The sequence below is a fragment of the Leptonotus elevatus genome, chromosome 6 (genome assembly GCF_054856555.1).
Source record: "Leptonotus elevatus isolate MCC_2025b chromosome 6, RoL_Lele_1.0, whole genome shotgun sequence".
NCBI lineage: Eukaryota > Metazoa > Chordata > Actinopteri > Syngnathiformes > Syngnathidae > Leptonotus > Leptonotus elevatus.
In genome coordinates, this window is record NC_141244.1 from 19,237,271 (window position 1) to 19,262,664 (window position 25,394).

Below are 25,394 nucleotides of genomic sequence, written 5' to 3' on the forward strand. Positions count from 1 at the left end.
AATCCCTCAAAAAAATGCTTAAATCCACTGCCTTGAAAAAACACATTAATAATCCCCTGAAAATTAGGATTTGGAAGCAAATGAGTTCAACGTTTCTGGGAAGGGCCGATTTAATCCCTCAAAAATACTCCCTAACCAGGCAACTTCAGCCAAGACAAACATTTGAAACCATTAAATTTCTCGCCATGACAAAAAGGACATTAATAATCCCATAAAATTAGGGGGGGGGGTGACCAAAATAAATTAAATTTGATTTTATAATCTGACCCAAAATATAAATAAATCATACACCAACTAGATCAATCATGTCCTGGCCTTCGGTTGCGCGTGAACATTTGTAAACCGAGCCTCTTAATTTTGCTGCCGAGAGACCAAAATAGCTCTGGAGTCAAAAGTTGAACACACAGCGCATGTACACAACACGTGTACACGCGCACAACATCTGCCTACGCTTGAACGAACGCACGAGTATTAAGGAGGAGTTGTCGCCCCCTCTTGGTCGTGTTTGTCATCACGCTCCTTCACTATAAAAGATCAATACTGTACTGGTGATTTTCAGCGGTTGTTCTTTTAATAAATTCCGCCACAATTCAGACTGCAAGATGACATTTTACAGGCTCAAATTGTTGTTTCTCATTTAATTGAATTTGTGGATTTCTTCGGTCACACAACCAGGCAAGAAGAACCATGAGGGCCATCCGACACAACGAGTTCAGGTGAACACTCTTATCTCAAGGCACCACTGTATTCCAAGTCGACGGTAAGCGGGTAGACTTAAGTGACCTTAATCCTCCTCGCGCACCAATGTTAAAGACATTAGCATCGGCAGCGCCTATTGACGAAATAGCGGCCGACTTGCTAACCACAACAAAAAGGAAACATCTGGAAGGTTCTCCAGCACGGACGTCATCGCCATAATCACGCCGTAGCGTTTTAGCGGCGCGCTCTCCAAAAGCAGTAACACAAAGTGGCGTTAAAGAACATTTTTGTGTGATGTTTTCGTGCGTCCGAGGCGAGCAGATGCTCTCTGCCTGCTAAATGTTCTTAGAGGTCGGCACGAAAGCGGTCGGGCTCGCTTCTGTGAAGCGCATCTGGGCTTTTAAAAGAAAACAAATTAATGTGAAAGTCATGAATGTGGACAGCACAGCCGGGTGCACTTATCATAGCTCGCCACTTTTCATTTATTAATCTCGCTTGATGTTTATTAAGACATCCATTCTTGTTCCGTAACTCTACGAGCTCTGTGATTTGCGTCCAACTCGCTTCCTTTTCTTTTTCAACCATTTTAATGCAAATCGCTGGCGTCGGGCCGAATCCTTGTACCACTAAAATCATCACTTTTCACGAGACCCCCAAAATGCCATGTTTGTTAAACCATTAGATCTTCAAAGAGAGCAAGCCAATCGCAACACTTTAGATTGGTCAATAGTTATGGGGAACAGAAAACAAAAAAACAAACAAAAACAACCACACCATGGACTATGTTGCTTTACTCGCCATAGCGACAAGCGAAGCCACCGGCGGCCATTTTACATTCAAGTCCAACACTCTTTTGTTTTCATTTCATACCATGTGTCCAATCACCAATGCGAATGACATTTTCCAGAGGCTTGCACCAAATAGCCAGTGCCTTGCGTTTACCAATCACCAATCAGGGTCACTTAAAAAAAAAAAAAAAAAAAAAAAAACATTTATTGAACACAGATGAATAAATTACGATCAAATCACCAAAGCAACTGGCCTAATGATGCATTCGAGGACGGTCGGAAGTCGGATATATCCGAGTTGTCCCCCCCCCCCCAGTTCCGACCTGAACAATAACCACAATGCGGATAGTGATAATTTATTTTTATTTTGGTCCTCAAAACTCATTTTGACCACCAGAAAACTTGCCTTCTCGCAATTTTGCTTGATTTATTGTTTTTATCTTATTTCATAAGCATTCCATACAGTTCAGTAAATCACAGTATAATTTCATGCAGGGAGACAGCGGCATACTGTCACTTACGTTGTGTTACGTGAAGTTATGTTGAATATTTATGAATGAAGAAAGCTATCTAGTTTTATAACCTACTAAATTGTGTTTTACCATTCATGGGCTGTGTTTCCACAGGATTGCCATTGTAGAGTGACGTCACATTTGAGTCCATCCGTGAAGTCGGGTTACTTTTTTTTTCGAGTTCAAGGGGGCGTTCCCGTACACACTTCCTGGTTTAAACTCGGAAAAGTCGGACTTCCGACCATCCCCGAATGCAGCATAATGACGTCGGTATTTCCCCGCCTTCTGATTGGTCGAACTTAAAATGCGCCCCAGATTCGTTTACAATTTTGAACATGTGATTTAAAAAAAAAAAACATTTTCAAGGCACACTTGTAAAGAAAAACAGAACGTTATTAGTCTAGGTCAAACAACACCGTTGTTGGCTGGCTTGTTTAAACCCGCAAATAGATTTTTGTGCCACTTTCCGAGTAGCATGTATGAGCGCTACAGCTAGCTTACACAGACAGGAACAAGCAGGTCTGCTACGTTTGCATCAGCATCTCTGGTGAGCACGATTTATTTTATTTAGTGTTTTTATGTTGATAAATATTGATTGTGAACTAGTTCAGCAGCTGCTAAATTGTAATGTACTGTAGTATTGTACTGCGATAATGTAATGTAACTTTATCATGCTTTAGTAGTAATAATGGTGTGACGTCTTGCAAGAATGCCACCAGCGAACGTTGTTTGGTATGATACCCTTTTATTTATCTTGAACAAACAGCTACTATTGGCCGTAGCCGTCACCGGAAACAGAAAACAATTCACGAGCAGTGAGCAGCAATAGCAAAGAACACGCGCAACCAACCCGGACGTAACGTCCCTGTTCTCCCGGGAGACGCCTGTTACGTTTACGAACACTCGGCCATAAGAGTGCTGAACAGAAACGGGGAACACGACACTCTTAGCCGTTACAATGGTATTCATTCTCAAATACGCATAATTTTGGCTCTGTCTCATATAACCCATAGTATAACATAGCATAAATACATAGTCATATACTGTTGTGTGTGCAGCAACGTGATGGTGTTATTAAGAGTTGGATTAAATACGCATTGAAGGCCCAGGTCTGAAACTCATTTTACTGGCTTGAATCATAAAATGTGGGTAAATGAGTTTAATTCTAGACTCAACATTTTTTTTTTCCTTGTGTAATGTTTTCCACCAGATTACATCATTGATCAGTTTTTGGACAAGGAGCAATTTCATGTAATATTTAATGGGTGACTACGCCCCAATGGTGCAAATGAATGATGCAATTTTGCTCTGCTGAGTATTACATTTTAATTTAAAAAGATGATGTTATCTCTGCTAGTTGCAGTAGTATCTGGCCAAATAGATACTGAGATACAAGTGAGTTGTTTAAGAAACAAGTCGTTGTTGTATTTTTTATTTTTATTTATTTTTTGCTTTCATGTGTTTGCACAATTGCAGTATGGTGGCAGTGGCTCAACTCCGCAACAAGCAACAGTTTGGCAATTATTTAACAATGAATCAAAAAAGAGGCTTGAATCTCCTTATTGCCACTCACAGTTGAAGTTTTGTGTCAAACTAAAATTTAACCCCCCCCCCCCCCAAAATTACACCTTGTGTATTAAAAAACATATCTTAGCCCATACATTTGCTAGCTTAATGCTAATCCTAAATAGCATATGTGTTGCAGTGCTAAAACCTTTTCTTCTTTCTTTTTTTTTTTACACACAATTTTTTGCATAGGCAAAAAAAGGTATGTTGTCATAAAAGTTTTATTAACGGAGCAGTCGCATGCAAGTAAAAAACCAAACCAAGCAAAGTTAGCTAACGTCTACTTTTTGAACATTCCTAACTGTCTTGTGCAATAATACCCCGACGGGAGACTTCATAGAGGCACATTTTCTCAAAACTTTTCATGGAATTCCACACGGCACGGCATATAGTAAGTGTCAATCAAAAGTGAACATTATCATCATTATGATCGTGGCTACTGGCTCTCATTAGCTTCTGCGGGTGACCTCTACTTAATCACGCCTCCCTGATGATTGACGGCTCCATCCATTATGGACTTATTCATTAGCGGCTCAGACAGGTGAGACGGACTCTTTGACTTTGACGCTTCCAAACACTGCGCGGTCTGTCCAAAGAAGGAGAACAAGGGAATGTAGTACAGTATTGTGCACAACTTGGCACTAACTTTATTTTTTAAATAGAAGCATTCAGAAACGTAGAAGAGCGAAAAAAATAAAATAAAATTTAAGTCACTTGTGATCCACTTTAGCGTGCTTCATTGTTATGGCGTGTGGAAATATCCCAGCCACTGAAGGCTTTAATTGTTCATATTTTCATGTAGTTATATGTAGGCTTAAGAAAGATGCTATATGAAGCAAATTTCCAAGTCATAGCAGTCATGATATTTGATTAACAGTTCAGTGCCTTCAGCGGACGCAACCAGAACATTTTGAGAATTACTTTATTTTTCTCGGGGGGGTTTAGCCCCATTTTCCATACTTGACCATATTTTTTATTATTTAATATTCTTCTCTTTAGTTGAGAAGACTTTTGTTTTTACTTTCCAGACAATGCTTGAGGCAAGTGGAATGCTCTTACACACACACACAAAAAATGTCTGGTAAGAAGATAAAAAAGGCAAAGAGCAAGCATATTTTGCCTTGATTTAAGACATTTCCCCTTGGCAGGATTTTTTTATTTGTAGACTTGTAGTTTATACAGCATTTAAAAAACAACATTTGGGACAGTCTCCTCGTCTACTCATTGTTTTTTAAATGGATTTTATTGTATACAGAGGTACCCTTTGAGAAGTATTTTTGAGACCAACCCACTTTACAATTTACAATTCTGCTATCTTAATGCTAAACAACTTAACCCAGATAGGGCGTATAACTATAGTCTAGATTATAAAGAATGTTATTAGGATGCCTGGGAACTCTTAAATTCTGGATGCAGGGAGTATAATATGGCTCCATTTAAAGTTAAGCCTGCCGACCCCCTCCAGGGAGCACAAGGGACATGATGTAATGAGGGGAACCTGTCACCATGGTAACGGCAAGAGATCAAAGCCTGTTTTTTTAAAAAAGATTTTGGGGGTCAGAACATGCCAAATACAGGCTGACAAGATTTAATATTTCTTATAACTGCATTTTTTATAGTTAAGTGAAGCATCAAGAGGTGTGACGCTGCACTACTGCCCCCCAGTGGTGATGCTAGGGAACTGCAGAGGGCCACACATGATAATGCAGGTGCGGGTACAGGGTCTCCTTGGTCTACGGCGGCCACAAAAGTAAGGAGCAGACATTTCGGCAAGGATCACATTTATTGTACTTTTAAAGGCGAGACGGGTTCTAATCACAAAACACCTGTTCGCCATTGTTTGAATGCAACATGTAATTTATTGCCCTTCTTGACCCACCCTCATTTTCAACAAACAGCAAATAGTGCCCAGTCCACTCAAACGCACATTTGTGGAGTTCTTTTCAAAGTCTTGTTAGGTCAAGAATTGGCCACAATTCTCCATCGCCATCAACAGACAGAGACTGGTCTCGTGTTTCCATCTTGCTCTCATCATAGATGGTCTTTACGGCAGACTAGAGCAGGCTAAAAAGTGTGTCCGCGTGGCAGCCATGTTGGTAGGGGCAATCTTCCCGTCAAAACAATGTCCGTTTCTCAAAATGAAGAACGCAGAGTACAATCTTACTAAGAATCTACGCAAGAATGTTCAAAAACACAAATCTCTTTGTAAATTGGAACAGCTGTGTACTTGTTAATGAAAAAAAAATACGAAACAAAACAATTATGTACTGTATTGGGTGTGTTCAAACATTAGTCCGTTAAATCAAGATTCCACGGTTTTCTCAAATGGGATCCCACAAAGCTCAGAATGAAGCACAATTAATGATACGAACGCTCTTAAATATTCTTCTCAAACGTATACCATGGCAATGTCGCTGCTAGCGTACGTAGAAGTTCATTTAAAAATGATGACTTTATTTCATTCAAGTACAGCGGTTGACTCGACGAGAGAAAGCAAAAAAAAAATGGCGTACAAGAGATCCAATCTTTATTCAATTTATTAGGTCGTATTCAGACACTCAAAAACCGGCCGGGCCCGTCGCGTGGTTAAAACCCATCGAGCCGTTAGCGGGTCACAAGCACTCGCTCGTATAAAATGAAGACATGATGATCAACACTGTGCAATGCGATTAAAAGTTCCTTTCCAACGTGACACCAGAGAGTTGATTTTTTTTGTTTTTGTTTTGTTAATAACACTACACAGAGCTAATTAGAATAATCATTTTTTTTAAAAAGAAACACCACAGCTTTACCAGTTGGAGACGAGAAGAGAATGAATACAAACAAACTAAAAAAAAAACAAAATAAAAAGCATAACCAACTGTACAATTGTTCGGAATCTCTTTTGTTGTGTGGTCATTTCTAACGTGCGGCGTTGACACGGGTGGGGGGGGGGGGATCCACGAATCCTCCAGGAAGGTGGGGGAAATTTATGACGAAAAGAAATCCCTCCTGTTGGGTTTTTTGCTCGACAGAACAGGGAAAACGGCCGGGACGTGTCATGATGAGAGCCATTTTGCGGGCGAGGGGCGTCGGTGTTGCGGGGGTTAGTTTACGACGAGAGGGTGAGAAGGTGTTTGCTTCAGGCGTTGTAGTGATAACATGCATCCATTATATTGATGTACACTTCTTAAAAAACCTTTTTAAAAAGAAAGAGGAGGAACATCAACAAAAAAAAGAAAAAGAAAAGAAAGGTTTTTAGAAATGCAGCTATACAAAGTCTTTCGCTATTTCGGACTGGGGTGGTGAGGAGCAATGTAAGGAAGCTGATGTGTGTGCGTGCGTGTGTGTGTGTGTGTGTGTGTGTGTTGTCGTGGGGGGGGGTTGGTTAAAAGGGACCACTCCTAGTTACTGCAGCAGGTGCGGCTGCTGGGTTGGGCCGTCTCGGTCAGGTCCACGCCCCGGTTCCGCCCGCCGCTGGCGCCGGCTGTCTGGGGCTCGTTCTTGGGGAGCTTCTTGGCTACGATGACATCATCACACGACGCAGTCACACTTTTCGTTACGTTTTACAGCTTTTGCGCTTCATCAAACCTTTCTCGGGTTGCAACGTGCTTTAGTCGGCCCCACCGAGCATTTACATGATCAAGACTCCTGCATGATTTGTGTGTATATATTAGATTTTAAATGAATAATTTTTTTTTTCATGCATCATTAAAAATGTATTATAAACAATGAAACAACATTTTTATTTAAAATGAAATCATACATACTGTATACATTTAAAAGGTTTCATTTGATTAAATATGGTTAACTAATTTTTATTAAATATAATTATGGATAAAATGTTGCCATTTCCCCCTAAAATCGATAGTTAAACACATTCGTTTATCTAAAAATAATTTTAAAAAATGGTTAATAGATTCCATCTAAAAAAAAAAATCCACTAAATAAAATATTTTAAGAATTACATATATAGTTAACATTTTAATTCCTGACATTACTTATTTCATGACATTATTTATGGTTAATTAATTATAATTATAAATTATTAGAAATCCTTTGACATATTTTAATTTTAACTAAATAATTAACTTCTGATCCCATTCTGAATTACATTTAAAAAAAATCACAATTATTTAAGCTTTTTAAAATTTTCTTTGGCCGTTTCCCCCCTTAAAATTTGTTTAAATGTATGATGATAATAATAACTATTATTATTATCATCATCACCATTATTATAAATATTCATTAAGTTTGGGGGGTATCCAATTAAAATGGTTATTTAAAATAGGGTAAATAAAACATTTATGATAAATTTCACATATACATTTAAGGTTATTTTTTTATTAAACTGATTACTAAAAAAAAAAAATCATTTTACATATTTTAATAATTTCAACTAAAGAATTAACTTCTGATCCCATTCTGAACGCTGTCGCTAACCAAAACAGCAGCACTCAGCCTGTAAACAGTCTTTCGGAGCATAATAAGTGCGGCGTCTTAAGGCCCCTTCACACTGCCGGTAAATCGTGTTCCTGGTTAAAGGGCCTTTAGTGCATGTTGTAAAAGCACTATTTAAGATAACCTTACATTATGTGGAGATGATTAACGGCAAAATTGTCAGACAATGTGCAGTCACTCCACAAAGTTATATTTGGCCACACCATTAAAGTACCTTTTTTTTTTAACCTTTCACATGACGTAATATACTTTTAACATTAATAAATGCTATTATTCACCCCAAAAATAGATGCCACCATACACTTCTGCATTTTAACTATTTCCACTATTTATGAAAATACGGTGTTGCAAAAATAACAATCTGCGTTGCGTATGGAATAAAAGCAGCATTCTAAAAAGGAGATCCTCACCGATGGCCATGAAGATCTCGTTGACGTTCATGGACGTCTTTGCCGACGTCTCCATGAAGAGCAGGCTGTTGTCTTCGGCGTACGATTGCGCGTCCTGAACACAACACGTGCTTCCATTACATCGGCTTCATAGCACACTTGTTCACATTCCTAAACTGCTACATTCAAGCAATCTGGCATAATGTGACTCACTCAAACAATATCAATCTGGACCTGCTCGGGAAAGGCGGGACATTCAGTACAATGCTTAGAGCTGATTGGGCGATGGGTCATTCGTAGATGTAAAATTATAGTTTCATTTTACTCACAATAAAGTAATTTGTTCTAATTTGTTTTTGGCGTTAATGTAACACAAATAATTAACCAATTATTCAATACAAAAAATATATATTTTTCAAAGTTAATGTAAGCAAAAAATTCATTTTCATAATTCAATCTTATGTTTTAAGTTGTATTGTGTACAGCTAATTATCTAATTATTTATTAAAATAAATAAAAAAAGAAACATGTCAAATTGCAAATCTAATGAGTTTTTATATTTTGTTTACAATAAAACTACTGACTACTTATTTAAAGAGAAATTCATATGAAATACAATCAATTACGTGTTACAGTGCATGTACAATGTGCAAAATGTATTGGAATAAATTTCAAAAAATACAGTGAACTCCCGCATATTTCGATTTTTTTTTTTTTTTTTTACCCAATCTCTGCCATTTTCTTTTTCTTTTCATGGCAATTATAAAGGGATGTCAATTATTCAGATTTTGATTTATTTTTTGCTATTTGCAGGTGGGCTCTGTCCATCCCAGAAATTTATTTTGATTTTAATTGAATTCTTTATTGATAATTAAACACCATTTAATTAAATTAATACATTATTAAAGTAAGTTGTTTTTACTACATTGCATTACCTATTTACAATAAATTAATTACCTATTGAATGAGAATTTAATAGAAAATTTCAGAAAAAAATAATGAATACTTTAATAAAAACAACTTTGTAAGAACAAAAAACTGCTCCATTAAAGTAACAGTACTCTTCAAAACAAATATTCTGTGTACCGGATTAAAGTAGAAGGCAATACATTGCTACAACAAATATGCGCAGTTTGTTCACGTGCCTGGAAGTCGAGCGCTCGCTTGCTGGCCAGGTCGGCTTTGTTGCCGGCAAGTGCGATGACGATGTTGGGACTGGCTTGCCTCTGCAGCTCCTTCACCCAGTTCTTTGCCCGCACGAACGACTCCTGTGCAGGAAACAGCCACAGCAGCGAGTTACCCATGATGCCGAGCGAGGGAGACTTTATACCTTGCCTTAGCAAATGGACGGATACCTCGTTGGTGATGTCATAGACCACGATGGCGGCCTGGGCGCCTCTGTAGTACATGGGGGCCAGACTGTGGTAGCGTTCCTGACCGGCCGTGTCCCAGATTTCAAACTTGACCGTTGTGTCGTCCAAGCATACCGTCTGAGTCAGGAAGGCGGCTGTGGGGAAGCACAATACGGACGGGGGGTGTTATCGGCAGCCATTTTAGGGGTACAGCGATCATATAGTAATCGCCTACTTGTTAGGATAGCAACAAAGCCCCACCAAAAGAACTCAAGTAATTACAAGTAATAAATCTATCGGGCAGTTCAATCATACAAGATTTTTTTTTTTTATCTGTTCATTTCATTTTCCTGCTGTTGTGAACGGAGCAGGAACCAGATCAGGGGTACATCGCGGACCTGGTCCAACTAGTCCACTGCGACAAGACAAGAGCCAAACCTCCAATGGTGCTCTCCTGGAATTCGTGGAACTGTCCCTTGACGAAGCGGAGCACCAAACTCGACTTCCCCACCGCCGACTCCCCCAGCAGCACCAGCTTGAACTGGCAGATCTTGTTGTTGGCGTTGGGCCCATTGGGTCGGCTAGCTCCGCCTCTACTTGCCATGTCGCTTTCTCCGGACGCTTCCTGTTGTGGATGCTGCAGACACACACGGGGAAATGTCACCACAATACCTGAACATTTAAATGACCTGTACGGTCTAACCTAGCACAACATTCTTTGTAGTTGCCTCCAGGGGGGGCAGTTACATCTGTGAAACTGCATAAATGAACGCCAAAACTCTAGGTTTCGTATACCTCAAAATGAAAGTAAATTTGCCTAGTTTGCTGGAAACGGCCAGGAGCTAACAACCAAAAGACTTCCGCTCAGTGAGCAAGGCACAGTGTCGTGCCTGCTTAGTACACATTGGCAGCTTTTCGTTTATAGACAAGGACATCGCGCACCACTTAGTTAGCTGTGTTTAGTCTTTTGGTGCAAGTGGAGTGTCTGACCTCCCAGGTGCAAGTGTGTCACTACACAGCGGTGACCTTAGTTACAGACTTGGATGATAGCAACGACTGTTCACATCGACTGAGTCATCGGAATGGTTTGGCATTCCCAATGTCACACGACAAACAAACACTGGTTGCTTTGACAAACTCAACAAATAGTTACAAGCAACTATGACAGCCTCCATGATAAGACTTGCCACTAATATTCTCATTTGGAGCCTGACATTGTCATCATATTACGTCACAAGTCTAGATCAATGGTCATGAAATAGATTTCTGGAAAATAACGTGGAAATATTTAGAACACAGACAGTTTTCCCCGCAAACATTACCAGACAAACAAGCGACGTGATTAATTTATCGCAGCTGACCGCTAATTGCCGTCGTCTGCGTGTAACAAGGGCAAGTTTATTAACTAAGCAATGTGCCGGGTTGTTGTTGATTAGCGTGAATTAGCACAATAGTAGCTAACGTTAGCCGAGCGGCTACATTCGAAGTTCGTAACGTCGCACCGATAGAATCCAAGTCGGTGATAAACTCTACTTGACGGCGTGTGGTGTCATTCGTACACGCTGACACGCCGAGCGTGTGCGTACAATCGTGTGTTTTATGTCGCTTTAGCAAACATTGACATTATGTGCGGTAGATTTGGGTGTGTACGGCTAATGACAGCTATGATGTTAGCCGTCACTGGCTAACAGCTGGCTAACGCGTCACTATCACTTCGCTGTCTTTTGGGTCAGACAAATGTGGTCAAAATGCTTCACACGCGTCCATGTTTATCATCATAACACAACAAGTGGCGCCAATCCAACCGGTCGGACCTTCCCGAGTCACCTCGTGAGCGGGTTAGCTCGACCCCCTCCAGTGTCGTCGTCAGCGGCGGGATAAGGCTAGCAAGCTATCCCGCTAAGGAGGTGCTGCGCTCGGGGTTGGATGTTTGTTTAGCCGCGGCCGTGTCGGGTGGAGTCCCCCCTCCGGTTAGCCGCCAGCTAGCTGGCTAGTAATCGGCTCGTTTACTCACCCAGCAAAGAGACGCCGCCGCTGCCAAATGTTGCTAACAGAGTCCCCCCCAAAACAAAACAACGCACTTTGATGTCTACCGGAATTAGTGAAACATTAGATTATTTTTTTTTGTTTTTTTTCTAGCAGACTCCGCCACTTGTCTCAACTTCCCTGTTGGCTTTGTACGAGCGATGATGACAGATCGTATGACTGCAACTGGCAATCCTCCTACGTCTCACCGAGCCCCACCAATCATACGCGCGACTCCATTCTTATCAATTTTGGATATTTTATTTTACGTCTAGGAATTACTCGCGGGATAATAAAAAAAATCAACAAGACTATCAAGTGATCACAAAATGGCGATGTTTTCAAACAGTAGAAATGTAACTCGTTCGTCATACATTTTTTTCCTTTTTTTGTTCGAAACATTTTTCCCCCCACACACGTTTATTATCTAATGTAGCGTGTATTAGGTTGCCCTCATATTTTGTGTTCAAATGATTTTTATTTTATTTATTTTACATAAAGTATATCACCTTAATTGTCGTCTTTTGAAATGTTGCTAGGCAACGACAAACTCTTAGTAAGGTAGCCCTCTTGTTTCACCCTCAGGGAACATATATTTTTCTTTTTAGTTGCTAATTATTGTAAATATTAAACGTAAATTGTAGGTGAATATGTCAGACGCATTGAGGATAGCGCACATGCCGAGGGTAAGTAAACTTTTACGTGTTGTTGTCCGAGTTTTGCTACTTTAGCCCAACTTGTGACTTAGAAATGGTTTGCTGACTTTATCGTAATCATTTGGACCATTTTTTCGCCACACGCCAGGCTGGAAAACGAGTCCCTATTGGGGACAGAGCAGCTACTTGTTTTCAAGATATAAAAAGGGTAAGTTCTAATAAGCCTTAATAGCGTTTTTGAGGGACCGTAGACACTACAATTACATGCAGGCTTTCAAACTACATACTGTATAGATATTTCTAAAATTAAATTATCAGTCAGCTGGCAATGAGTAAACACATTAATTTACTTAAAATCCAAATAAAATGTACAATTGTGTCCCCGAAGGTCTAAAAGATAAAAAAATTCTCGTAATTCGGAATAGGGGCTTAATGCCGGCCCGCTACTTTTCCGCCTCTGAGGTATACCTAACTTCTCCTGCCTGTTGTGTTGAAAGCAGTTGCTCCTGTCGGGAGGCATCATATTTTCACTGTTATGCATGATTGACAGACTGACACATAAAGGGTGTCAAAGTTTTCCAGGCAAATTTTCGCGTTCAAAGGTAGTATCAAAGATGCCATTGCTGGCTTGTGGCTTCCACCTTTTCTCCACTGTTGAGTATAAATGGTGCTGATGCAGAATACCGGGACAGGCAAGTGGAGTTTATCACCAACACTTACTTCCCCCGCCTGCCCTGTCATGTTGAAAGCAATTGTGGATGTCAGACGACTATTTTATGTCACAATAGACGCTGGCAATTATATCTATCATTTAATTATTGAATGGCATGATGCAGTGTCACAAGGCAGTCGTGGCCATATTCTGCCTTTGCTGGTAGATAAACGCAGCTCTTATGCGGGATCTCTGTGTGAAATTATCTGAAGACTGATACTTTTTTTTAGGGTTTATGAAGGCTCTCTAATGTAAATTATAAATATGCATATTACAACATACCCACCCTTTCCCAAGCCGTGATAAATATTAAAACAGTGTAATTTCCACTTTTTGTTCCCAGCCCCCGACGCCGCCTGTGGTTCGAAAGTACCACAACAGCAACAGACCGGGCCTGGGCATGATCCGAGTGCACCACGGGAAGGCCAACGACCCAAAAGTGGCCGACACGCTCGTTCACGGCCTCTGCACCAAGCCTTTGCCAAAGGTCAGCTCAATCGAGGAATCGAGGCCTGTGGACCCTTCTTGTTTGCTAAATGCTTCCTCTTCTTGTTTTCTGAAAACATTCAAAAGAGACTTATGATTATGCTTTAAGACGAGCAATAATTAACACGCGAGGGACATCAAAACACAATCAGTGGTGCCTTAAAATTTATTCAATGACAGTACGGTCAGATGCGTGGGAATATTAGCATATTTTATTATTAATGCCAAATATTATGCAATATATATTATATTAATGCAAAAAAAAAATGATCGTTACTGTCATTATATTTGTGGCAGGCTACGGCCATAGTCCTCCCGCCACCTCTCAGCAAGTTCCAACAGCAACTGCAGGAGTTCAGCGAGTCCGTGTACACCTCGCAGCAGAAAGCGCCGCTGGGCCGCTCGCCAGAACGTGGCGGACTTCCCACCTGGTATAACGAGCGAACCAGGTTTGGAATTAAAACTCATCGAGGTGCGTCAGTTCAATTAGTCTATTAAGGCTTTGAGTCTGGTGGTTTCTCATTTGTCCTTTTCCTTTTTTGTGTTTGTGCAGATGTGGATGCCGGTAATGTTATTTATCCTCCTAAAACTTTGGCGGATTTGGAAAAGGAGGAAAAGGAGGCACACAAGGTTTATGTTCGCAGTCACAACGGATACTTTGTCGGTGAGAAGTGAGAACTTTGAACACGAACAACTGTATTGTCAAAGCCAGATTTAATCTAGATCCAAAGAGAGTTCAAAAGTAACCAAAACAAAAAATAATGTAATTTCATCCATTTAATTGTTTTATGTAAACAGAAATTTAGGGTGTATTGTTAACCGACTTTAATATAGAGCAGATCTTGATTGTCTTTTTAGCAGAAATATGAATGTAAAATAAAATTTGAAGTTTGTATGGAGCTTTGTGAAATATAGGTATTAATTCGAGAATGGTCTTATGTGATGTAAATTATTTATGGCAATAAAAACTATGAATTTCTATTACAAATTTGAATACCACAATTGCACCAAATTGTAATTGTGTTCCAGGTGAGCAAATTGACAGGAAGTACAACTATAATAAAGACAGTTGCTTTGGGATCAAGACGCTTAAACACAAAGACGGATACTACGTTGACGAAAGTCTGCGTTGGTTTGGAGAATCCACCAGGTGACATCACAGCAAATGTTTTATGTATTTATTTATTTGTTTGTTTTCCGAAGCCTGGTTCCAACATTAGCAGCCCCACGGTGAGTGGTGGTTGCCCAGCAGCAGTGTCCAGGAAATATTGCCCACTTCTAATTCACCGTCAATCCATTATTGTGATGATAGTGATTAATGCACACAGTTGTACAAGACAATAATGACAAATGCAAGAAAGCGAACCATCAACTAAAACAAAAAAACATATTTTGATGTAATTTACCAAAATCTTCCTCTGGAAAAATTATATGTATATATTTGTTTCCTTGATTCCTAAATATTTTATTCACAACGTTTATATGATCTATTATTTTATTTAAATTATTTTGTATTTATTTTTAGCTTATTATTTGGTATGTATGGATTATTTATGTATTTTAATTATACATTATTTCACATTAATATTTTTGGGGGGGATAAATTACCATTAATAATTTAAAAAAAAACGATTCTACCAAATTTTTATAAAATGTCTATAATTGAATTATTTGGGATGATGGGAAAATGCCACATTACAGATTACACAACAAACTGTGGAGTTTAGATTCAAGCATGTTGGATTTTGTCCAGTAAGTGTTTATTTAAAATATTTTATTTTCTGAAGGTTGTACTTTTCAAACCCCACGTGGATGAGATCTCCAGACAGCAAACAAAAGTTGGAACAACAAATTGGGAGCGTGAACAAGAAGTATGTTTTTTTTTATAATTCACACTCAAAATGTCAAAACTTCAACTTTTATAACTTTTTCTCAATGTAGTTCTCCCAGGAGAGGAAACAATATTGAGCTGTCACCAGACCACACCTTTGGAATCATCATACCACAAGATAAATTCAGTGAGTTTTCTTTTATGAAAGTAGATTATTAGTGTAAGCTGAGATGGGACCGTGCCGTTTTCCGCATGTTTCCGTAGATGTCGCGGATTTGATCCACTCGCCGAAGCAGGCGGCGGACAAACGAGTGCGAGCCGGCGAGCGCCAGCGTTGCCTGGCCATCGCCGTGCGGAACCGCCTCAAAATGATCAACTGGCACAACTTTCCGTCATTGCTGCAGGCCTTCAGGCACTATGACAAGGTACATGTGGACACACAAGTGTGGCATTGGAATTGTTTTGTTAATTTCTATTTTATAACCTTTGTTTTCCACCTTTTTATATATATTTTTTGCAACATAATACAAAAAAAAAACACGTCAGCCTTTACCATGTCACATAAAATGTGAAAAAGAAAACCCAGAAAACTTTCTGTATACACTGGAATAAATCTGTCAATAATTTTTTTGCACACCCCCTGAAATGTAGACTGGCCAATCACAGTGCAGTATAAAGCATTTTTGGCTATATTTTGGGCTCTGGATGAAGCCATGCGACCGTCCACATAATTAAAATTCCCTCAGAAAAATCAACAGGTCCTCACTGAAGGACCAGGTACCAAATACCGCCTGCCACTGATTGGTCAGAAAGTGTCTATGGCAACACCACTTGGACAAACTATGATTGTCAATGAACACAGATTTAGAGTGACATACATACATACAGTATGTATAAAATAAATAGGAACTTCGTCCACAAACCAGGATGGCCGTTTTGTTCCTAGAAAGGCAAAGGGCGGATCGATAAGGAGGACCTGCAGGAAGTGTGCCGGCAATTCAAGTTGGGCGCCAGTGAGGCCGTCCTGGAAGACGTCATGAATGACTGCGACCTCGACCGAGACGGATTCATCGACTTCCTTGAGTTTGCCAACTTCCTCAACTGGAAGGAAAAGATGCCGCTGGACAGACGGGATCAGCAGCTGGTCATGGATGGTGAGTGAGTTCCACGGGTGCAGAATTTGTCAATAGAAGAGAATTCACTTTTCTTTTTTTCTGTGTCGATTCAGCCCAGTTCCAGACCGGCTCAGACTGTGACCTCAAATTGCGAACGTCTGGACTTCCTGGTCGTGGCGCTTTGTTGAAAACCGATGACCTGGAGCCGTTCAGGACCGGCAGCTTGAAGAAAACCGTCAGGACCCTCAGACGATCTGAGCCCGTCTCTGACCACTTCATCACCATGGCCTCCTTCATTGGGGCCGCTGTGGTTGAGCCGCAAGTATCTAGTAAGTCACAGAGTCCATTTTATTTACATACACATTGAGCTAGTCAAGCAACACATACAAACAGATCGTACAACCATGCTCACTACTCTGGGTGAAAATGATTATTAAAAAAGACAAATAAAAAAATTACACTTTCATTTTCATTGAGGCAACCCCGGCTCCTGGTTGTTTTACTGGATTTTGACTGATTTTGCCAGGCCCACATGATATTGTGGTCTATTGCTATAAAAACATGGAACCTACCAAAAGAAACATTAGAGTCTCTCCTTTCATCAGGAAAAAAAAGTATATTTCTATCTGTTTCCGTTTTGCAGCAATTAGTTTCATCGTTATTCACAAATCTGTTTAAAACAGTGGGTAAATAAGCTTTTTTTCAACATGGCCCCTGGTTGATCTCTTGTACTCTGCTGCCACCTGCTGGCCGTTTTCGTAACAACTACCATTGGTTCTAGCATTCTCTTCAGTTCAGAGGCTGCATCAAAGCCTTAAAAAACATATAAATACGTCTTTGCGAGCATGGTAATATTTAAAATAGAACATATTTATACGTTTTTGGGAGCAAATGAGTTAAGCGGCGCCCTTTTCTCCTTGGTCATAATTATTTTTCCGGAAGAACTCAGTGCTGCCTGGCATGTTGCAGCACAACACGGTACTACACAAGGACTTGCCTGTATAGGAGAGGCACGAACGATGTACTGTGGAACTCCGTATCGGGACATATTTCAATCATATTGTCACTCCCTTAGACACTCGCACCTACGGGGTACCGACGGTCCGCACAGACATCGCGCCCCCGCGCATCCGGAGGATCAACGACAACGTCAACTACGGTGACGTGACCTCGGCGGTGGACCTGCTGCTGCCGTCAGTGTACGGACGCCAGGGGGTCTACCAGGATCACTTCTTCTGCCCGCGCTCCAAGAAAGAAGTATGTGATGTTGATACGCTGGATTAGTGCAAATAATTGGCACACACAGACGCTTCTAATGCTATTTAAGGGCAACTTTAAAAAAAAAAGGGGGGAAGTCCCCCCAAAAAGTTCTTGACAATAATGTTTTATGCAGCCCCATTAGTCTAAATATGTTATTCTAGTTAGTTATTGCGTTAGTGGAATCTGAGTTGAGCAGCAGAAGCTCAGGTTTCAGGTAACAACCAATCACATCTTAGGTTCAGAAAACAGGTGAGCTGTGATTGGTTGTTGCCCGAGCAACTGTGACGTCATCTTCAGTCGACAGCCTGGGATGGATAAAAACGACTGGATTTTGCTACATATTCCACAAACAGAACATTAATCAGAATGTCATGTTTAGACTAAGGAGGTCGCATATAGCATATTATTGTCAAGAAATGTTTAAGGTTGACTTTGCTTTTAATGCAAAATTAAAGTTAAATCGTCCCGTTTTTTCAAATTTTTGCTCAGCCTGCCTACTTTGACATGAGTTTTCCACTCATATTTCCATTGTTTAAAAGAGCTTTTTTGTTGCGTCATAAATATTCCAATTTCCGTCGCCAGATCGCTGAGATCTTCGGGAACGTGGCCGCAGACATTCCCGAGGAGACGCTCGAGGAGGCCTGGAAGCTGGCGTCCATGAGGCATCCCAACGGTGACGTCTGCGTGGAAGCCTTCCTTACGGTACTGCAGGAAATCAAAGCTATGTCGTAAGGACAACAATTTTGTTTTTTCAATTTTTTTTATTTTGGTATGGCATTTTATGTCACTACAAAATCCTGAAAAATGTCATTAATCAAGAAGAAAATTAGCTTCATTTACCCTTGGAACAAAAACCTGTGGAATTGTAATCGAGTCATGCAGATGATTTTGTGTGTTTTTATCATGTGTTCTGTGCAAATATTTTATTTGATGTCTAATTGCATCGAAAAGACAAAACAATTCATTTATGGCTTCACGGCGCTATTTTGCCATCACTTTCGCTAAGCGGATTAATGAAGCGTCTTGTTGGCACGCCGCCTCGACTCGCTGACACTGTGAAATAGTTTTAAATAAATCAAAATATTAATTAATAACACGTGCTGTCTGGGCTTCTTTGTGTTTGCCGCCATTTAAAGGGAGTGACGCGGCGCCGTGACAAATTGTTTAAACGCCGTGTCCGTCGTCATGTTGACGTCGCGTCACTAAGCTAACGACGCTACGCGTAATCTTATTAGCACGCCATAGAAAAATGTATTCATCATCTTGTGAAGTGAAGCAAACGTGTCGATGTGGCGGTTTTATGGCCTTCTGCTACATGCTACATGCTACATTTAAGAGTCTTTTTTTTCACTACACAGTGTGATGTGTTCTCCGTCCAACAATTATTATTATTTTATTTTTTTAAAGAAATGGTAAAACTTGATGTTGTACCCCTTTTTCCCTTGACAAGTGCCAGTGAAATACTTTTAGAATGCACGTTAGTACTCTAATTCTACTGCAAACTATTAGGATGACTTTGGCATACTAGTAGGACAACTTACTAGGAAGGCAGAACTACTAGTGGGCATGTTGGTACTACTAGTGTAGGGTCCAGGAGGTTACTAGTGCATGACGCATTCCTACTAGTGGGGCTTAGTAGTGCAGAACAGTTTACTAAGGTTAAATTGCACACTAGTAGGCCTAAAGTACTGTGTAGCACTAGTAACAGAAAACAAATGAGACACAATTGGACTTTTGAGGTATTTTTTTTCATTGAGCAAAATACACTGAAGATGCAATTGTTTGTTTAAAAAATATAGATTGTATAAATACGTTTTTTGGTTTTTTTTTTTAACTTCAGTTTATAGGTTTGAAATTTTTCTGATGACATTCAGCCAGTTGGTTTCCAGTTCCAGTGCCAAACGGTGGTCACCATCCAATCCTGAGACGCACCCTTTGTCAGCTCACGATGGAACCTAACAAATAAATAATACAAAAATTATATTTAATTCAAGCCTGATGAGTCTTGTTTGTAGGCAAGATCAATCGCATATCTAAAAGTAAACTAAAATCAGACAAATTCGAAAATAGAATAAAAACACAATCGACCTTGAAAAGTACATTTTCAACATGACATTCCCAGTCCACTTCTTTGAGAATTTAGCATCTGGCCAAGTATAAGCCTTTGCGAGAGCAGCGAGTGTGCGTGACGTGCTACATACAGTAGGTGGGCAACTGCATATTAGGACAGTTGCCACGGCCACGTTCACACTCGTGAGGGGATTAGCTTGTGGAAACGCAAAAGAGGCTTGGACTCCTTTTCCTCAAGAAAATCACCTTTGAGCTTCTTATACACAACAACACAACTTTTAATTCTTTTGGCAAAAACTAAACAAAATTCAACAAATATAAAAGGCAACTAAAATAGGAATTTATCATTCATTGTATTTCACCTGTGATATTTTAATTTAATCATAAATTGTACATGTTTTATTCAATGAAATGATTTGTTTTTTTGAATAACCTTTGTATTTATTACTTGGTTAAACTGCAATAGAGGCAATGCCAATTAAATTAACTAATTCACTGCCACTGACGGCTATAGACGTCATAAATTATTATTATTATTTTTTTTTTAAATCCACGTTCGTTAACAAGAGTATGAAAACCTAGATTTTTTTTTTGTACATTTAGAACAGATACAATTTTTGATTAATCGTGAGTTAACTAGTGAAGTCATGCGATTAATTACGATTAAAAATGTTAATCACCTGACATGCCTAATTTGTAATCTTTTCTTTAAAAAAAAAAAAATAATAATTGCAATAAATGTTTTGCAATTTTTTATTTTAAATTTTTTAAAGAAAATATTATTAAAAATTAGGGGCGTCAGGCGATTACCATTTTTAATCGTAATTAATCGCATGACTTCACTGGTTAACTCACAATTAATCACAAATTTTATATCTAATACAATAAAAAAAATTCTAGGTTTTCATACTCTTGTTAGCAAAAGTGGAAAAAAAATGTAACTAATAGAAAATAGTTCAAATGAATTTTTTACGTCTATAGCTGTCAATAGCAGTGAATGAGTTAAGTACTGTACATTAAATTGCCATTAAATAACCAAAACAAGTTATGAAATAGATTCATCAGTTCTGAAAAAAATTAAATAAACTAATCAATATTAAGGTCAGTCATGAAATATACAAATCAGTCCTGAGATAATCCATCCATATTTGAAGCATATTTCATAACTGAATTATATCCAATTGAATTGAGTCCACATTTTTTGTGTTGGACTTCATTTTGTTATAAAATGACATAACTTTATACTTACTCATAGACTGCCGTTGACACTTTCTTCGACCGGGCACCGTCTGGCCCGGGCGACACTCGGAATATCCTGGTGCCTTCAGGGTCGTCGGGACCGTCCAGCGTTGTCAGATACCAAAGCCTCATGGTGATAGTGCAAAACGTTCTACCTGCCAAAATGAGAGAGGGGGGACTTACTCTCCATTTTTTATTCCTTAACATTCGTTATTTTGTATTTGTTTACTCATGTGGTGTCATGTCAGTTTTTGCTAGCATGTCGCTAGTGCTAGTATGTGAGCTAATACCGCTGATTAGCCTTCATGTGAAGGCGGCTTGTTTGCCTTGAATAATTTAACAACTAAATATAGTTGTTTTAGCACCACGAGTTCAGGCTAGAATCATGGTTTTGACGTTTTGTGACCATCTCATTATTTGCAGATATTCACAGCAGTGCTCTATTATCTTAATAATTATGTAACTGTAATGCAAAATCCCATAGATGGGCTATCAAAAACTAGCATCGTTGTAACTTTGTTATGGTAAGTATAAACCGTCTAACAACTTCGAGTTGATAACACAGGGAGCAGCAACACATGCAAACATGTCCGCCAACTGACCGTGCGTATCGAAGACCACGGAGACGTCCTCGGGGAACACAAATATGATGTCGTCCATGGAGACGGCCAGGCGCTGCCTATGATGCTGCGGGAGAGCCTGACACCTCTCCTCGATGCATCTGAAAACCAAAACAACCACATTCAAACACTATTCTGCATCATAATGACAATACTAATAGTTGGTCATTATTAAATACGCATTTTATTAGGTAATATAAATGTGGCGTTTGATTACTTACCTCAACGGGAACGACGCCTATGAGTTCAAAGTATTTCCCTTTGGACATCAAGCTGGAGACGTGCACCAATGCCTGACAAGCAGACAGGGAGGTTTAAAATGATGTTTTCAAATCTGAGTTGGTGTTTTTCAGGGTAAGTAAACAAACATTTTCTTTACAATATGTTCTATACATCTCCACTAGTTTAAACACGGTTCTGATTAATATTGTGCTTGTGGAAGTGGAACTTGAACTAAGCAACAAAATACACCCGATTTCATCCATCTCAGGGGGGCTTGTCCATTTAAAAAAAAAAAAAAACTTTATTCAATAATTTCAATTTACAATTAAATATCAGGTACATCGAACAAGTACCTCTCAAACATGAACATCAAACAAAATACATGTCCAACCACTTACTGTCGACTGAAAATGACGTCACAGTGCTAAAGAGTTCATTTAAGTACCATCACAGCTCACCTGTTTTGTGGGTTTGGTCACGTGACGTTTTGTACACGCAAGTGCCAGAGGTGACTTTAAAATACACCAAAAAAAAAAGTGTATAATATAGAAATAATTTATCTAATGTGTTATATGTTACCTGCTTCACTCCCCTCTAAAAGTCATCCGAGTTGACATCCAGGTCAAAGTAGAAGTCAACGAGGAGCAGCATCACTTTACACCGGATCCATGTGATCGGATCAGGGGATGCCCACCACCGAGATGTCGGGCTGCCGGCCGGAGCTCCCTCCTTCCAGACCGTCAGCTCCAGGCTGCGAGCAGAACATTCTGTTGTGCCCGACCGACCAACGCGAGCCTCCCACCGTTCGCTAGCTGCGTGTGCCGGTTGAATCCTCGCGCGAGGCACCGGTGGCCTGCTGCACGTCAAGCCGCTCCTCCGGCCGCTCATCCCGGATGAGCTCGCCGCGAGCCCCTCGGCAAGCTTCGAGGCGGCCGATCCCCAGCATGGCAGCTGGGAAGAGGCGGCGTTGGACCGGGAGACCGCGGACCGCACGACCGGTAGGAGGGTTGAACCCCGACGCCTTTGCTTTGACCACCTTGCACAAGTCATTCCAATTTTCTTCCCCACAATGCCCCTTGTGCTTATGCTTGCGACTGCTGCATTCACGTGCTGTTGGACAACGTAAAACTCTGCAAATGATTCACTTTTGCTGCGTTTAGAGTCATTTGTAAGCGTTATTATGAAAATAAGAGAGTCAATGATGGTCACAAAATGAAGCGAATGCCACAAAAAGACAACGATTTAAAATACAAATAGTACTCTATAGTACTACAACTATTATGATGGTTTGTAAAACGAGTATGTTACATATTATTTCAATTATTAAAATGTCCCTTTCACTCCGTTTATGGTGACAGGAACAATAATTCAATTTCATTCAAATCATATTTTAATTGTTTATTTTAACTTACTTATTCATAATTAATTAAAGATATTTCACTCAAACGTATACCCGTTTTAATTAATGAAATTAGCATTTTCATTATTTCCTCGATTGATTTGATTTTGACAAATGAACAAAGAAAAATATGATGCTCAAATATAATAAATTTATTATTATTATTATTTAGGCAAAATTGAAATAATCACAAACATCTGACTTTTTGGCAAACTGCACACAAAAAATAGTAAACTATGTCATGGCCTCAAACAACAAGGATTAAGATTACAAGAAATAATTAACAATGCCTCAAAACATATCTTATTTCGGTTAGAATTGACATATTGTTGTCTTAAATAAAGACATGTTTAATGAAATAAATATTATTTCTATCTTCATAGTCGATGTACACTAGGTGGCCACGTGCGTGTCTTTACCTTACTCGTCCAGCAGAGAGAGCTATGCATCTATTTGTAATCTTCTTAAACTGACGCCCCAATTAGCAAGTTTATTGTGCTGTTTTGACTTTTTTTTATTGCATATATTTCACATTTGACTTGTGAATGTTGCTATGTAGAATAAGAGGAACTGTTAAAATATTTAGTGTAGTTTTGATTACATTATTGTTGACATTAAGCTTCCATACATCAAATAAAAATGTTTAGTAGGATAGAAGAATATACTTTATTTGCACAGTACATAGCAGTATGATCTAAAATAACGTGACTGATGATATACTATTATATAGGCTCTATATTATACAATATTATTTGTCCTTATGCTGTTCATTTAAGGATTCACATGTAGTAAAATGCCACTGAACAAATTAAAAAAAAAAGATCATCATTAATACAGTCAATAGTTTCACAATTTTAAAAGTGATGCAATTAATTTTGCATGTTTATTTTTTTCAATTTCTTTAATGTGAACTGAGGAGGAATTGAACAAGATCAATAAAAATCACTTTGCTACAAATATTAAAGCTTCATAAAATATAACGTATTATTTTTATTATTATTATACTGATGAAAAATAAAATAAAGTGGATAAAAAAAAACTCTTCTGTCTCATTAAAAGATAATAATATACATTGTTAAATGGCACTTAAATGAGGTTACATGAACAAACTGCCACTGAAAGGCACTGTTGTCTACATTTTGTGTGCGTTCGTGTGTGTGTGTGTGTATGTGTGTGCGTGTGTGCGTGACTGTAAATACATAACCTATTTTAATCCATATAGTCGGTGCCATATAGCGAGTCAAAGCGTGACATCAAGCTGCGTGACAGAATAAGCAAGGGTGCCATTTGGAATTTACAAGTCTTGCAATTTGACACTTAATGTGACACCAACAATGTTTTAATTGAGGCCAAATAAGAAATGTAAGAAATGTCTGAACAGGCCTTTACATGTTAATGAAGACAGTTGAGTCAAGTCAAATGGCACAGCTATTTATTAAATTTGATCATATAAACACATTGACCATTTTCTTAGGTACATATTATGTTATTTATGTATTGTATATGATGTTGAATGAGAACCCCCCCCCCCCCCCCAAAAACAAATTGTAAGATGATAATGACCACTTTTGATTGACAACCATTGAGGTATTAATTAAAATAAATTAATCAGGTATTAATACATTTAAGTCTTTAGCCTGCCCCCTTATTGCGCTACATGAGAGAGTGGGGTGTGCCTAATAAAGTGGCTCTTCTTGACTAAATTACGAAGAAGTTGTGTATTTGTGGAATATTAAAACTTATATATTTTGAAATTAATCAAAATTACAATATTTGTAAAAATGTTTCCTAAATTAAATAAAGTCACAAATGTTATGCATTTTCCCCCAACTTCAACAAGACGTCACTCATCTTTGACGCTAATGAGAGCAATGAGCTAGTCATATATTTTTTTTAACATTTATTTATCTGTGCATAAATTAAAAAAAAAAAAATCTGCCCCAAATTTATTATTCATCAGTGATGTGATTAATATGCAAAATTATGCAAATGAAGATGCAATTAGGCTCCGAT

At 39.0% G+C, this 25,394-nt stretch overlaps 3 protein-coding genes across 7 annotated transcripts; 1 reads left to right on the forward strand and 2 right to left on the reverse strand.

The window, feature by feature from the left end:
- Nucleotides 1-33: 33 nt before the first annotated feature.
- Nucleotides 34-18,919, forward strand: efhb (EF-hand domain family, member B). 5 transcript variants are annotated; one of them, XM_086078624.1, is made up of 13 exons: nt 2,315-2,546; nt 12,576-12,635; nt 13,483-13,626; nt 13,923-14,097; nt 14,179-14,289; nt 14,655-14,775; nt 15,413-15,496; nt 15,567-15,643; nt 15,721-15,881; nt 16,403-16,610; nt 16,685-16,900; nt 17,647-17,828; nt 18,414-18,919. In XM_086078624.1, the coding sequence occupies exons 3-13, from the start codon at nt 13,540-13,542 to the stop codon at nt 18,561-18,563; spliced, it is 1,572 nt and encodes a 523-aa protein (XP_085934750.1). In that variant the 5' UTR covers nt 2,315-2,546; nt 12,576-12,635; nt 13,483-13,539; the 3' UTR covers nt 18,564-18,919. The 5 variants fall into 5 exon arrangements, with proteins under 5 accessions (XP_085934751.1, XP_085934750.1, XP_085934749.1 ...); XM_086078622.1 differs by lacking the exon at nt 2,315-2,546 and adding an exon at nt 10,634-12,457; XM_086078625.1 differs by lacking the exons at nt 2,315-2,546; nt 12,576-12,635 and adding an exon at nt 34-716.
- Nucleotides 6,087-12,075, reverse strand: rab5ab (RAB5A, member RAS oncogene family, b). The gene is made up of 6 exons (XM_086078639.1): nt 11,761-12,075; nt 10,185-10,383; nt 9,750-9,901; nt 9,540-9,662; nt 8,416-8,509; nt 6,087-7,064 (listed from the first exon to the last, which is right to left on the reverse strand). Exons 2-6 carry the CDS (start codon nt 10,348-10,350, stop codon nt 6,949-6,951), a joined length of 651 nt encoding a protein of 216 aa, XP_085934765.1. The 5' UTR covers nt 10,351-10,383; nt 11,761-12,075; the 3' UTR covers nt 6,087-6,948.
- A 735-nt stretch (nt 18,920-19,654) lies between the features above and the next one.
- LOC147172541 (m-AAA protease-interacting protein 1, mitochondrial) lies at nt 19,655-22,928 on the reverse strand. The gene is given in 9 exon segments (XM_086079110.1): nt 19,655-19,786; nt 21,151-21,295; nt 21,743-21,865; nt 21,978-22,053; nt 22,562-22,666; nt 22,668-22,754; nt 22,756-22,833; nt 22,835-22,894; nt 22,896-22,928. Coding segments are annotated over 9 exon segments (792 nt in total). The 3' UTR covers nt 19,655-19,701.
- Nucleotides 22,929-25,394: the final 2,466 nt, after the last annotated feature.

Coding starts and splice junctions, on each gene's coding strand:
- rab5ab (XM_086078639.1), bottom strand. CDS start 10,350: ATGGCAAGTAGAGGCGGAGCTAGCCGACCCAATGGGCCCAACGCCAAC. Junction 9,902..10,184: donor CCAGGAGAGCACCATTGGAG/GTTTGGCTCTTG, acceptor GCTTCCCCACAG/CCGCCTTCCTGACTCAGACG. Junction 9,663..9,749: donor TCTATGACATCACCAACGAG/GTATCCGTCCAT, acceptor TTTCCTGCACAG/GAGTCGTTCGTGCGGGCAAA.
- efhb (XM_086078622.1), top strand. CDS start 12,422: ATGTCAGACGCATTGAGGATAGCGCACATGCCGAGG. Junction 15,497..15,566: donor ATTGGGAGCGTGAACAAGAA/GTATGTTTTTTT, acceptor TTCTCAATGTAG/TTCTCCCAGGAGAGGAAACA. Junction 15,882..16,402: donor CCTTCAGGCACTATGACAAG/GTACATGTGGAC, acceptor TTTTGTTCCTAG/AAAGGCAAAGGGCGGATCGA.